This window comes from Salpingoeca rosetta (assembly GCF_000188695.1).
Source record: "Salpingoeca rosetta unplaced genomic scaffold supercont1.8, whole genome shotgun sequence".
In the NCBI taxonomy this organism is placed as follows: domain Eukaryota; class Choanoflagellata; order Craspedida; family Salpingoecidae; genus Salpingoeca; species Salpingoeca rosetta.
The window spans coordinates 236653-250392 of NW_004754926.1; the positions used below are offsets into that span (position 1 = coordinate 236653).

The window sequence follows — 13740 nt, forward strand, 5'->3', positions numbered from 1 at the left end:
CGAGCTGCTTGCAGGCAAGCAAACAACAGCCGTGTTGAGATGCGCATTTGCGACACCACAAACTGTGGTGAAACCAAGGGGCACAATTCGCCGCTTTGTGTGTTGTTCTCGACGACCACTGGCTGGCGCAACTCGACGACCCTCTCCAGCCCCTTGTGCTTTGTGCTTTGTTGTTGTGTGTGGTTGCAGCCACGCACTTCTGCACTTGTCACATCAAACACTGCTGTGCCACTGCTTGATAAGTGAGCATTTTTTTCCCAAAGCACCCTTCCTCTCCTCCTTCTCTCTCCCCATCTCACCACCGCTCCCACCCCTCGCGATGTCCGACCTCAAGGACGCCCAAGCAAATCAAGCCTCGTCCGCATCAGGACAGCAGCAGCAGCTGTCCGCAGCTGGGCCAACCAACGGCAACGCAGCCATGCACGGCACACCCAGCCTGGTCCCACACATCCCGTTCCTGCTTCCCTCAATGCAGCAGCCACTGTTTCCTTTGGTTCAGCAGCAACAGCAGCAGCAGCAGCCGGCAACGGCCGCAGGAATGCCGCGAAGCACCACGCAGACCACATTGCCCGCAATGCTGCAGCGGACAACCTGGGCGGCTACCACGCAGCAAGCGCCAGTGCCCCTCCAACCAACATCCACGTCCGCACCCACGTCCGCATCTCACCCTGCCACTGCTGGCGATGCCGAGCCGCCAGCCAAGAAAGCCAGAAGAGTTAGGAAGCACGGCCAGTCTGGTGCGCGTGCGGGCTCCGAGTCGTCTTCAACACAAGGGTCAACGTCATCGGCCGCTTCCTCGTCGAGTTCCTCGTCCTCCAGCTCCTCCAGGCCTGCATCCACACGAAAGGCTGCAGGTGGCTCGGCGCCCAACGCCAACAAGAGCAGGAAAGGCAAGAAGGACACCAAGGACAAGAAGGACAAGAAGGACAAGAAGGACAAGAAGGAAGATGCCCCTACAGGCGCAAACCCGAAGGACGGCAAGCGGAGCTCCCCCTCAGCCTCACCAAAGCCACAAGCCAAGCAGCCGAGAGGTAGCGCCAGCAACAAGAAGAGCAAGCCAGCCGATGCAAGCCGCCCCCGCGACACGGACAGCACACCCCGAAAAGCGAGCAGTTCCTCTACGCAGCGACGCTCATCATCTGCAGACAAGAAGAAGTCGCCACGAACTGCATCGCAGACCATACCAGCACCAGCATCAGCATCGAAGGCACGAGCCTCCTCCTCCTCCTCCTCGTTGTCAGCGGCATCTTCATCGTCGTCGGTGGCGGCATCCTCCTCCAAGCGACGCCGCAGCTCCGCCGCCGCCGCTGCTGCTGCCACGAGTGGCGGTGGTGCTCGGGTCACATCCACCACGAGTACGTCAAATGGCACGGCCAGAGCGAGCGATGACGATGGCCAAGACCTGCCACTGCAGTTCGTGGCGCTGCGCTGTGTCAAGGAGCAGCTCCCACCAATCTTGCAGCCGCACTTTCTGGAGAACATTGACATGCGCAACCCAAGCAGCTCCATCGAGGAGATGCAGATGATGTACTGTTTCGTGACGTTCATTGCGGACGACACCATTGCGGCCTTTGAGCAGAGCACGAGCAAGCGCGCAGACATCACCGACGCAGTCAACCGCCTGCGTCAAGTTGCAAGAAAGACGCTTGAGGGGCGTGCGCATATGAACCGCGCCACCATCGAGGCCCTGCTTCGCTTCAATGCCGAGATGATTGACATGCCCGTCGTTGCCGACGCGAACGAGCTTGATGAGGCGACCATGAAGAGCGTCAGCAGCGACACAGCCATCTTCGTCATGAACCCGTGCGGCGTGCTGTTCCGCGCCAGCGACATTGCCGTGGACGAGGAGGACCCCGACCTCAATGACGACACGGCCGTGGGCGCGCTCTCACCGCCGCACATTGGCGACGACCCCGACCTCGACACGGCCGTCGGAGCCATGCACGGCAGTACCCCCGAGCAGCACGGCTTTGCTGGCAAATTCACGGAGCCGATTCATGACCTGCAGGTGATTCCCACGTCCCCGGTCGACCAGCAGCAGGCGGGCACCAGCGCCCCCAACATCTACCCGCACCAGCAGGCCGTGGGCGCCAGCGTGTTTGACCACATCCGCACCACGCTGCTGGCCTTGGAGCTGGACATTGAGAGAGACAGCATCGATGCGGCTGCGCGACTGCCGTTTGATGAGCTTGGCGGCATCCTCATGTTGGTGCCCAACTTCAACTCCCTGTACGCGCAGACGCGCTCGCGTGCACAACAGTTCCTGCGGCAGCAAGGCGTTCCCGAAGACAGGGTGTTGGTGGTGAAGTGCAACATGACCATGACAGAGGAAGTCACCGCCTTCTGGCGGGCAGTGGAGACGAACAGGAACAAGTTGTTTGTGGTGCTGCACGACGAAGCGCACTGGGCCATCGACAAGTCCCCCGCTGACGACAGCCCGAGTGGTGTTGCTGACCTGTTCCTCAACCAACCCAGAAACGACAGGGTTAAGGATGCGCCCAACCTTGTCCGCTTGCTGGTCACAGCCACGCCCTATGCCTTGCAGACCCAGATCTCCAGGATTCACTTTGCAAACGAGATCCACTGGGATGCCGTCACGCGCGGCAGCGAAGAGTCGTCTGGTGAGAATGTGTTGTGTGTGTGTGTGTGCGTGTGTGCGTATTTGTTTGTGTTGGTATGTGTATTTGTGTGTGTAATTGTGTGTGTGTGTGTGTGTGTGCGTGTGTCTATCCCTGTAGGTGTGATTGCAGCAGCTTGTCAATCAGTTTCAGTTCTCACCAATTGATCAACCACACACACACAAATACGCCCACACACTCACACGAACACAAACACACACACACACGCACACACAACAGAGAACCACGGGCCGCGATACTTTGGACTGCTTGACCTGCAGGCACATCTGGAGGACACGTCGGACCGGCAGCGAATCATTGTGGATGCGCCATTTGCGGACATGGTGTCCGACTACGTTGGGCGTCGCAGCAAAACCGCGCGCGAACAGCTGATTGCCACGTTCTTCGAGTGCTACGAGGCGGCCTTTCTCCTGGCCCTCAACGACCTCGCGCGCAACCACATCCCCAACAGAGAGCAGCTGGAGAGCCGCACAACGAAAGTGACGCACAACATGATCACCCGCTTCCTCAGGGCGACGACCAGCACCAACGGCCATGGACACATGCTCCTCATCCGCGTTGTCAACAACCGAATGGGCCGCGTGTTGACGGAGCGGCTAAGAGAGCTTCGCGCCAAGCTTGGCCTTGACAAGCGGTTTGCGGTACTGCAGGACACCAGCGCCGACCCACTGCGACGCGTGCTTGAACTTGATGAGCGCAGCTCCGAGTGCCTCTCGCGGCTGCAACAGATGACGGGCGCAAGCGACATTGCCAGCTATGAGCAGCTGGAGCACCTCCCATGCATCCTTGTGCTCTGCGACAAGGGCCGCATGGGCGACACCTTCCCCAAGTCGCTGCAGTACTACGACCTCCGCCTGCGGTACGGTAGCTCCTCCACGCGCTCCTACATGGAACAGGATCTCGGACGCATGTTCCGGTACGCGCGCAGTCTGGACGAGCTTCCCCTATGTCTGTTGCCGCCAACGGCACACGAGTGCCTCCAGCGAAGCCTCACACACCTCTCCCCTGACGCCAAGGTGTGTGCGTGTGATCCTGTGAATGTGTGTGATCATGTGTGAGTGCGCGTGTGTGAGTGTGTGCGTGTGTGTGATCATGTGTGAGTGCGCGCGCGTGAATGTATGTGTGTGTGCGTGCGCGCGTGATCAATTATGTGTTCCCTACTGCTTCCATCCCGCCTTCATCTTGCATGGACAAACATGACTTCTTCTCACTCACCATCTGTCTCACTTCTCACTCTCCCTTGACTTGGTACTTCCAGGTGCGCATGGCGCGTGAGCGTGGCGATGTGCAACTGCCCCGGCCAAAACCGAACGAGACGCTGACCCAGCGTGACGCGCGCTACTACCGCAGGTTTGCTCGCCCAACAAGCAAGAACTACGACGAAGGCAACCGCCGGGGTGCAGACCCACGCCGCTTCCTCCTGCAGGGCAAGCCGCAGGTGGGGAAGACGGGCGCGTACCTGTGGGCGCTCAAGCTGCTCGCTGAGCACCTCAACACAACAGCAGCACCCGTGGAGACGGAGGAGGTGGTGGTGTGCTGTGACGACGACGACTTTGATGATGAAGGAAACGAGCGGTTCCCTGCTATGGACGAGGATGAGCAGCAGCAGCAAAACCACCGCGGCGTGCTGCCTGTGCACACGGTGGTGCAATCCCTGCCCTTTGTGGCGCCACAGCCCGGCAAGTATGGCGCCATCATCATGGACCAGCGTGTGCACGCAGCGCGGCTGGCAGCAGCAGAGGCAGCGGCACACGGCGACAATGGCGACGTTGTTGTGGATGGTGCACCCGGGAACCGGTCACGACTCGTGGTGCGCAAGACTGTGAGCAGCGAGTATGCGCTCATGGCGCGACCACAGCCGCCGTCAGCTCAGGCGGCAGCAGGCGACAGCGCTGTCGTGGCCGAGTTTGCGCCGCCGGTCGTGGCTGAGCTGAGCGTGAACAGCGACAACGAGATCAACCGTGAGAGGACGCTGGGCAGCCGATGGCACATTCCCGCAGCCAAGGCGGGCCTGTTCCAAGGGCTCACCAGCCGTGACAACAACGGCACCGCTGCTGCGTTTGAGCGCATTCGTGTTGAGGACCTTGACATGCCCGTCGTGTTTATGCCATCGAGTGGGCGTGCCGCCATCGGCCTCCTCGACCTCAGCAGAACACTCCGCAGTCGTCAGAGCAATAGCAGCGGGAACAGCAGCACAAGCAGCAGTGACAACAACGGCGGTGGCGACGGTGGTGTTAGTGCGCTGCAGGTGATTGTGGTGAAACAGGGCGAGTTTGACGCCTATTGCAAGCACTACCCCGACGTGGTGGTGTGTGCGCTGCCAGAGGCTGCAAGCAGCCCTGACAAGGGCATTGGTGCGAGCCGCGACTTCATCAAGCGGTTTGCCACGCTCAACCTCGACCTGACCCGCCACGCAGCGCTTGCTGGCGGTGTGAGGCTGGGGCGGGTTGCGAGCCTCATCCTCATGCTGGACGACTCGTGCTTGGTGTTCAAGCGTGCCGTCGTGAAGCAGGATCCCTGCGACTTTCACACTGCTGATGATGTTGATGTTGTGGACGGCGCCCAGCATGGCGGTGCGAGCGACGATCACCAGCGAGAGTGGAGGTGGGACTGGGCGAACCGTGAGAGCCGCAGTGAGTTCACCATGGAGGACGTGCCGCTGCTGCACGTGCTGCAGCACATGCTGAGCGACCCTGAGCTGCACAGGTACGCGCTGATGGGCATTTCGCGCTGGCATCCATTCTTGCGCAACATGCAGAGCGCGTACAAGCGGTCGCACGTGTACTCCTTCCAGCTGCTGAACGTGGACCTGACACGCGACGTGCACTACGAGCCGGGCGATCTGCTGTTTGAGGACATCCGGTTCAACGAGCGGATGTACGCGCGGGATCTGCTGTTTGTCAAGTACTGTCGCTTCTTGGTGATGAAGAAGCAGCTGGCTGAGGGCGGCTGCAGCGCCCTGCTGGAGGAGGCGCAGGCGGATGCGCAGAAGCCGACGCACGAGCGCAGGTTTGAGGTGACCGTCCCTCCTCCCTCAAGCAACGATGGTGCACCGGCACGCGATGACGGTGCAGACGGTGCGATGTTTCCTGTCACCGTTCCTGCCATCCCGACAGCTGAGCTCGTCGCTGCCGTTGGGGGCAACGCAGGTGACTTGCTGGAGCGGTTGCGGGATGCGCTTCGCACGGTGTTGCATTCCGATCTCATGCCACTGCTGAAGCTGGAGCTGGTTGAGCCCCGCATGCTGTGTGCGCCGCCAAGCACATCGCCCCGCCCCCACCGCGTGCTGTGTCGGGTGTGTCTGAAGGAGGCTGGCCAACCGCTGACGGTGGAGGGCTTTGAGCAGCTTGAGGCGGCGCTTCCTCACGTTGCTGTCCACGCGTGCGCGCGGCCGTCTGCACCCCTGGCGACCGTGCTGCGGTTTATGCAGCTTCACCTGGGCGCATTGCCCGCTGGTGCGCAGGTGGTCACGCTCGGCGAGAAGCCAGCACGTGACGCAAGCGTGGACACCGTTACCGACGGCATTGAGCACGCCAGCGTCGTGGCGTCGTACACGGCGCACCCGGTTGCCATGCGAGGGCTGGCAAGCAACGCTGACTTCCGGGTCATTCTCTTTGACATGCACAATGCCAGGGACGTGCGCGGGCTCAACTCGCTCGTGACCAATGCAGGCCCGAATGTGCAGTCAAGTTACTACTTCCACTTGGGCTGGGTCGTGGTCATGCAGCGCACATAACCATGCATGAACCTGATGGGATGGAGGGATTGGTCTTGTATTGTGTTGTTTGTTGTGAGTATGTGTGCATGTGAGTATGGTTGTATGTGTGTACGTGTGAATGTGTGTTTTGTGTATTTGTGTATGTGTGTGCGTGAGGTGTATGTGTGCGTCTCTTTTATTTTATTTTGCTTTCATGTGTTTGTGTATGGGGGGGGGGGTGGTGTTTGCACGCTCCTCATTGTGTCGACGTTGCCTGCGATGTTCAGTTCTCTTTTGTTACAATTTTGCGTGTCTCACACCGCAACAGCAGACAACATACAACATACAAGATCAGTCGTAACAGCAACATTGCGGAAGAAGGGAGAGAGAGAGAGAGAGAGAGAGAGAGAGAGAGAGAGAGAGAGAGAGAGAGAGAGACACACACACACACACACACACACACACACACACACACACACACACACACACACACACACACACACACACACACACAGAGCAGACACACACAGAGCAGACATACACGAACTGAATTCAGTCGGACCATGATTATTCAGCTAAATCTCGGAACATTTTTCTACACTTGTGTTTGCAAAACATGCTGCCTGGAACAGCGGTTGTGAGCCAACAGCTGCAAACGGCGCTGCGGATGCGCCCTCGCACTGGCACAGGTGATGCTTGGACCGACGATGACCGGTGCATCCTGGTCACGGGTGCTTCTGGAACAGGGAAGACCACGTGGCTGCGACACTTCATGACCACGAACGGTATATGTGGATGCAGACACGTGCAATGCAGAGAAAAGAAGAGCACTGCTTGCTTGTCATGTCCTCTCACATTGTCATGTTGTGTGATGTGGCTTCTCTAGCCTCTCCTCTCCTTTCTCATTTTTTTTTCCGTGACGGTTGTTCAGGCGTGGCATTTGAGGAGACAAGCGCCGATGCGTTTTTCACGGCCTCGGATCAGTTTGCAGCGATCAATCGCCGTTTCAAGCGCGCCGTGCGTATGCGGTTTTTTTGTTTGTGTTTGTGCTTGATTCTGTGTGTGTGTGTGTGTTCATGTGTGTTCGTGTGTGTTCATGTGTGTGTGTTTGTGTGTGTGGTGCTTGCGGGGATTCTTCTCACTCGCTGGTGCGATGGAAGCGTCTGATATTTTTGATGCTGGGTGTATTGCAGGTTGAGCGCGGTAAGCAAGCTCGGTTTGTGTGGATTCTGGACAACTTTGAGATGGTGGGCGCCAAAACCTTTCGCAGGTCAGTTCACAGCTGTTCCAGAGCACTCTGCGTGTACACGCCACTGCTTTCCTCATCTCATGTGCTCACGTCCGTGGCCACCTCACGGCACATGAACAACAACAAACAAACACCAAACAACAAACAAACAGTATCGTTGAATCGCATGTGAAAGCACACTTCCTGGACGCCCTTCGAAAGTTTACACAGAGGACGGCACGCCACAACACCTACATTGTTGGTGTGTTGCTGCTGTTGCTACTGTTGTGTGCTGTCAAGAGGGGAGCATACAGGGAGGAGCACGTCAGTCACTGTTGTTGTTGTATGTGTGTGTGTGTGATTGCAACGATTATGTTTTCTGCTGCCTTTTCATCACACACGCAAACATACACACACACACACACGCAAACATACACACACACACGCAAACACACGCCAAAAGCCGTGACAAGCAAGCCCGATCAGCTTGACGAGCGGCTTCAGCGGTTTGGACAATTCTTCCACACGTGCATTGAACTGTCTGCACCAACGGCGCGCGTACGCCGGGAGATTGTGGAGATGTTTCTTCAGAAGCGACCCAGCACGAGGGACACGCATGGTGGTGGGGATGGTGACACGCACGATAACAAGGGACAGCAGCAGCAAGAACAGGGGGATTGCGACGGGAAGAAAGTCGAGGCACGCGCGGACAGACCGCTGTCTCATCGCAAATCAGCGACAGATACATGGCAGCGCTTTTCGCAAGGTTGGCTGGTGCTTGTGTTGATCGCAGAAGCCACGCATGCCTCGTATTGCTTTGCATTCTCTTCGCAGCCACTGGTGTTGCTGCTGCATCTTCTGCTGCTTGGTGCCTATTGGAGCCACACATTGCTTGAATCACGCTCGTCCATGCTCCCGCACCACCTCACACCACCTCCCCGTTGTCATCGCCAACCAACGACTCCCCTCACTCTGTCTCCTTCTCCAATGTCCGTCCACGTGTATCTAGATCTAGCGCGGTTGATAGAAGCGCGCGGGCACGGGTTCAAAGCGGGCGATATACAGGCGTTTCTGCAGCAGGCACTCACCCGCAACAGCCGCATCTACGACAAATACGGCCGCTGTGCAGGGGTGAGGGAGCTGGCTGTTTGGCTGCACAAGTTTCGAGGAACGCTTCCATCGTCCACAGTTCCATCTGGCACCCACCTCTCCCTGGCTGACCTTTGCGGTATGTGTGTGTATGCGTGCATGTATGTGTGTGTGCTTGTACATGTGTGTGCGTGCATGTGTGGTTGGCTGCTGACCTGCATGTTGTCTCATCACTGTCCAAAGTGTTGGACACTGACCTTGTCAAGTCATCAAACTGCGTACCCTGACAAGTGCACCTCGACTGACCAACGCAACCACTTTCACACACACGCACACACACACACACGCACATGCATGCACACATACATGCACACATACATGCACACATACATGCACACACATGCACACCTCTCCCCGCCCTCTCTCTCTCTCTCTCTGTCTCTCTCTCTCTCTCTCTCTGTCTCTCTCTCTCTGTCTCTCTCTCTCTCTCTCTCTCTCTCTCTGTGCGTTGCAGGGTGCTGTGCGGTGAAGCGGCAGCTGTGGCAGTACTTCCTCACACCGCTGGCCGCCGCCATGGCGAGCGCAGCGGATGGCTGTGATGACGACGCGCCTTTCGCCTCGCGCGATGCACAGCAGATGCACCGGGGAGACGCCGAAGCGCAGGCGTGTGGCACGGCTCCTTGCGATGCAGTACACCCAACGTCAACAGCAGCGCCCGTGCCAGCGCCAGCGCCGGTGTCGGTGCCATTGCGACGAGGGACAGCGCATGCGAGTGTCCGCCCATCACACGGCATCCTGTTGCATGGGCCAAGCGGCACGGGCAAGACGAGCCTTTGTCTGGCAACAGCAGCCGCCGCGGGCCTGAATGTGATCCACGTGCTCGGCTCCAACATCCGCTCCAAGATTGTTGGCGAGAGCGAAGCTGCCGTGGCCAAGGTTTGGGGTTGTGAAGCAATGCGAGGGTGAGGGCGGGGGATGCCGGATGGCTGTGCTGCCCACAAGACACACAAAATCACACACACACACACACACACGCACACTTATCCTCTCGACAACCTTGACTGATTGCATCGCTTTGTCGTCAGGTGTTCCGCGACGCCGCCAACTGCCGCCCGTGTGTTCTTCTCGTCGACCAGCTCGAGTCCATCTGCGGCAAACACGTGAGAAGGCGGGGGAGTGGTGTGTGTGTGTGTGTGTGTGTGTGTGTGTGTGTGTGTGTGTGTGTGTGTGTAGTATTGTATTCGTCTTCTATCTCTGCAATTTCTGATGCAGTAATCGACCACGTGGCTGCGCATCTTACAAAAAATCGTTATAGGGATGTAAAAACTTCCAGCAGCTAAGTACTGTCTGTGGAGGAAGTCTTTATGCGGCACCCAAACTGCCACTTCTCACAAAATGCGATGCAACAATTTAATCAGGTTGATGCTGTCAAAGCAGTCTGAGGCCTCACATTCTGGGACTACTGTACGCAACGGGTCTTGATCCGTTATAATGTGCTTTATTGCCAAGAAAATCCCCACAACAGCGTACGCACTCGTCATCATAGACTATTCATTCAGGGTGGTGGTGTGTGTGTGTGTGTGTGTGTGTGTGTGTGTGTGTGTGTGTGTGTGTGTGAATTTGATTGCTTCTGTCTTTATCTCGCTATCTTATTTTCTCTCTCTCTCAACCCCCCCCTCTCTCAACCCCCTTGTCCCCTCTCACTCCCACTGCCTGCCTGACTCCCTCACTCCCTGCACCCGTTGCCCCACACACCCCTCTCACCCGCACTTTCACGCCTGTTATCGTGCCATGTCCTCATCTGCTCAGAGCGAGGACGATCGGGCAAGCCAGCGGCTGACGGCGGCGTTCGTTCGTGAACTTGACGCTGTGCACGTGAGATCCCCCTCCCACCCACCAAGCTACTGCTATTTCTTGTTGCTGCTTTCATTGTTGACTGGCTTGTTCCTCCCCTCCTCTCCTTGCACGGTGGCCATTGTACTTCTGTCAGCGTGCGTGTCGATGTCTCGCAGAGTTTGGCAACCACGTCTTGCGCAGCCGCTACCACCATCCTCACTTTGTTTTTTTTGTTTTTCCGCGTGCGCCAATGGTTCTGTGCCAGGCAAATGCTGACGCGTGGGCGAGCAGCGGTGGCGGTGTGTATGTGCTGGCAACGACGCAGGACGTCAACTCCATCGATCCAGTTGGTGAGCACGAGTGGTTGTTGTGTGCATGTGTGTGTATTGTGTGTATTGTGTGCAGCGATTTGATTTGTGAGGAATGTGCTTCCATTGGCAATGTGCAATCATGACCGCCACCAAACTACTCTACTGACACACGTGCACACACGGGCACACACGGGCACACACGTGCGTGCACGCGAGCGCTTCCTCCTTGAACCCTTACTCATGCCACACACCACCACCACCACCACGACGGGTGTTTTGGGTGTGAATGCAGTGCTGCGGCCTGGTCGTGTGGAGACGCTGGTGCGGACAACTATTCCGACAGCAGAGGAGCGTCGAGAAATGCTCGATGAATTGATCTGGAACACCCCACTCCAGCTTGAGGTGTGATTGCGTGTGTGTGTGTATGTGTGTGTATGTGCGTGTATGTGTGTGCGTGTGTGTATGTGTGATTGCGTGTGTGTATATGTGTATGTGTGTGTATGTGCGTGTGTGTGTGTGTGTGTGTGTGTGTGTGTGTGTGTGGCATGCGGAATGTGCACCACTGCCACCATATCTTCACCGTGCCTCTACCATGTCCTCGGTGCACATTCATGCACATGTGCGCTTATGCCAAACCCTTTGCACGGTGCGCATGTGTCACGCCGTTGCTTTTGTTGCACTGCTTTTTGCATTGCTGTGTTTGACCTAGGATGACACGTTTGAGCTTCGAGATGATCTCGTTGACATGACTGCAGGTGAGCATCTGACCAGCCCAGGAGCGCATGCGCTCCGTGTGTGTGTGTGTGATGTGTGTGTGAGAGAGCGCGCGCGCGTGTGTGTGAGTCTGTGTCTGTGTGTGTGAGTCTGTGTGTGCCTGTGTGTGTGTGTGAGTGTGAGCGAGCGTGTGTGTCCTTCTGTCTCTGTATCTCTCCCTACCTCTCCCTGCCTCTCCCTGCTTCTCCCTGTCTCCCTGTCCCTGTCCCTCCCCGTTTCCCATCTCTATAAGTCCTTTCAAGCGCCGTGTTCGTGTCCTCACGTGCATGGTGTGTGTGTTATTGTGTGTGTGCGGAAGGGTTTTCGCATGCTGAGATTGCGCAGGTGTTTCAGGAGGCCGGCATGGCTGCGCTGCGGCAGTGGCCGCACTTTCACGATGCAGACGACCTCCACGTCCGCGGCAGGCACCTCATCTCCTGTGCTCGCAGCCTCGCACAACAGCAGCACTGATTCGTGTGCATGTCCGTGTACTGCTGTGTGTGCATTCGTGCATTTGCGTGCGTCAAACTACTCTTCCTTCTTCCTTGCCGCGTTTGCTTTCTCCGCTTTTTGATGAGTCAGCAGTTTATTAGCACCGTCTATTTTTGTCGTCAGCAAGCAAGCAAGCAAGAAGGAGCACGCTTTGTATGGTGTTTGCGTGCAAACAAAGAAAAAGCACGAAGATCGAAGGAGGAAGAGGAACGAACGTTTTTTTTTTTCTGACGACCGCGATGATCGTTGTTGCCGTCAGAGTGCACGACACACAAAAAAAAACACACAAGAAGCAAGCACACCACAACAACAACAAGACGGGCACTCCTTTGTGCATCGAATCAAATTTTTGTTGGCCCACGAACAGCCGCCAAAAGAAGAGAAAAGGGACAGACAAGCACGAGAGCAGCAGCAGCAGCAGCAGCAGCAGCAGCAGCATAAGAGAAAGAGAGACAAGCAGACAGAGACGACAGGGGAAGAGACAAGAGGCAGCGTGAAGGGCACGATCAGGTGCAGTCGGCGAGGGTGGCGGTCGGCAAATCCAGAGTCCAAGTAGAAACGAAGAAACGAGGAACCAATGTGCATGCGTGGTGTGTCTGTGAGTAAGTGTGGGTGCAAGCATGTGCATGTGTGTGTGTGTGTGTGTGATCATTTGAGTGAGAGGAGTTGGTGTTGTTGCAAGGTAGCAAGGTGCTTACCTTCCTCGCCGAGGCGAGGATGGCTCGTTGGTTGGGACGCCAAAAATGGCACCATACCAACTCACCAAAACAAAAAAAGGAGGGGAAAAAAGTGAGTGTCAGCCGTCCACTTCCGGGACTGACTGGTACCTAAGAGAGAGAAAAAAAAGTGTGAGGGTGTGGGGGGCTTAGTACATGTGCATGTGACCGAATGTACATGTGTGTGGTGGTGGGGGGGGGGGTTGTGTGCGTGTGTCTTACCTTAATCAGTGCTGAAAGCACTTTTGGGAGGCCCGCGATGTGTTGCCACCACCACCACAGCGGTGGTGGTGGTGTGTGTGTATGTGTGTGTGTCTGGGGTGGTGTTGGTGTTGGTGGTGAGGGAGAAATGACAACGGCCTCTTTTCTCCGACAACAACAACAACAACAACAACAACAACAACAACAACAACAACAACAACAACAACAACAACAACAACAACAACAACAAACAAACAAACAAAACACACACACACACACACTGGCTGGCTGCTGGGGTTTTCTCAGCAAAGTTTCTTCCCCCATTTAACCAATCACCTGCGACAAGACAGAAGACACGCCCATCTGTCGAAAGTTTGCCAATTACAAAGCGGCAAGCGGGAGCGGCATTGACAGATTATCGTCAACGCGCCATTCACAGCCACGCCCCCTTTACCAACATTTTACCACCTGTCTTTCGGTTGGAGGTACGCCACTGCCTTTGCACAAAAGCCAAAGCTCGAGCTGTCGAGCTTTGTCAGGTATTGTTGTGGTGTCCCATTCTAGCATTCTGAGCTTTCTGTGCATTGTGTGTCAAATCATGTCACATCAACACGTTGCCTTTCATCTTTACTCAAGGACCTAAGGACACAAGGCACATGCAGAACCACAGTGCAGCAGCAGTAGCGGTAAGTTTAACACACGCCTACACAACAACACAGGCAACCAGGGTGCTTCTGTGCGGCCCGCCAACTGCAGCGCGCACTCGCACAACGCACAA

General features: G+C 56.6%; 2 protein-coding genes across 2 annotated transcripts; both read left to right on the plus strand.

The window, feature by feature from the left end:
- Positions 1 to 56: 56 nt before the first annotated feature.
- Positions 57 to 6577, plus strand: PTSG_03510 (uncharacterized protein). Its single transcript, XM_004995187.1, has 3 exons — positions 57 to 2621; positions 2859 to 3655; positions 3898 to 6577. Exons 1-3 carry the CDS (start codon positions 320 to 322, stop codon positions 6373 to 6375), a joined length of 5577 nt encoding a protein of 1858 aa, XP_004995244.1. The 5' UTR covers positions 57 to 319; the 3' UTR covers positions 6376 to 6577.
- Positions 6578 to 6945: 368 nt separating this feature from the next.
- On the plus strand, positions 6946 to 12163 carry PTSG_03511 (uncharacterized protein). Its single transcript, XM_004995188.1, has 13 exons — positions 6946 to 7121; positions 7268 to 7353; positions 7530 to 7606; positions 7738 to 7826; positions 8028 to 8330; positions 8574 to 8792; positions 9168 to 9589; positions 9739 to 9813; positions 10463 to 10528; positions 10755 to 10839; positions 11093 to 11202; positions 11510 to 11555; positions 11873 to 12163. The coding sequence occupies exons 1-13, from the start codon at positions 6953 to 6955 to the stop codon at positions 12022 to 12024; spliced, it is 1899 nt and encodes a 632-aa protein (XP_004995245.1). The 5' UTR covers positions 6946 to 6952; the 3' UTR covers positions 12025 to 12163.
- The last annotated feature ends 1577 nt before the right edge of the window (positions 12164 to 13740 follow it).

What these genes read in the sequence shown, in the direction of transcription:
- PTSG_03510 (XM_004995187.1), top strand. Translation starts at nt 320, where the DNA reads ATGTCCGACCTCAAGGACGCCCAAGCAAATCAAGCCTCGTCCGCATCA. An exon ending in CGGCAGCGAAGAGTCGTCTG is followed by an intron (nt 2,622 to 2,858) that starts GTGAGAATGTGT and finishes CACACACAACAG; the next exon opens with AGAACCACGGGCCGCGATAC. An exon ending in ACCTCTCCCCTGACGCCAAG is followed by an intron (nt 3,656 to 3,897) that starts GTGTGTGCGTGT and finishes TGGTACTTCCAG; the next exon opens with GTGCGCATGGCGCGTGAGCG.
- PTSG_03511 (XM_004995188.1), top strand. Translation starts at nt 6,953, where the DNA reads ATGCTGCCTGGAACAGCGGTTGTGAGCCAACAGCTGCAAACGGCGCTG. An exon ending in GGCGCCAAAACCTTTCGCAG is followed by an intron (nt 7,607 to 7,737) that starts GTCAGTTCACAG and finishes ACAAACAAACAG; the next exon opens with TATCGTTGAATCGCATGTGA. An exon ending in TCTCGTTGACATGACTGCAG is followed by an intron (nt 11,556 to 11,872) that starts GTGAGCATCTGA and finishes TGTGTGCGGAAG; the next exon opens with GGTTTTCGCATGCTGAGATT.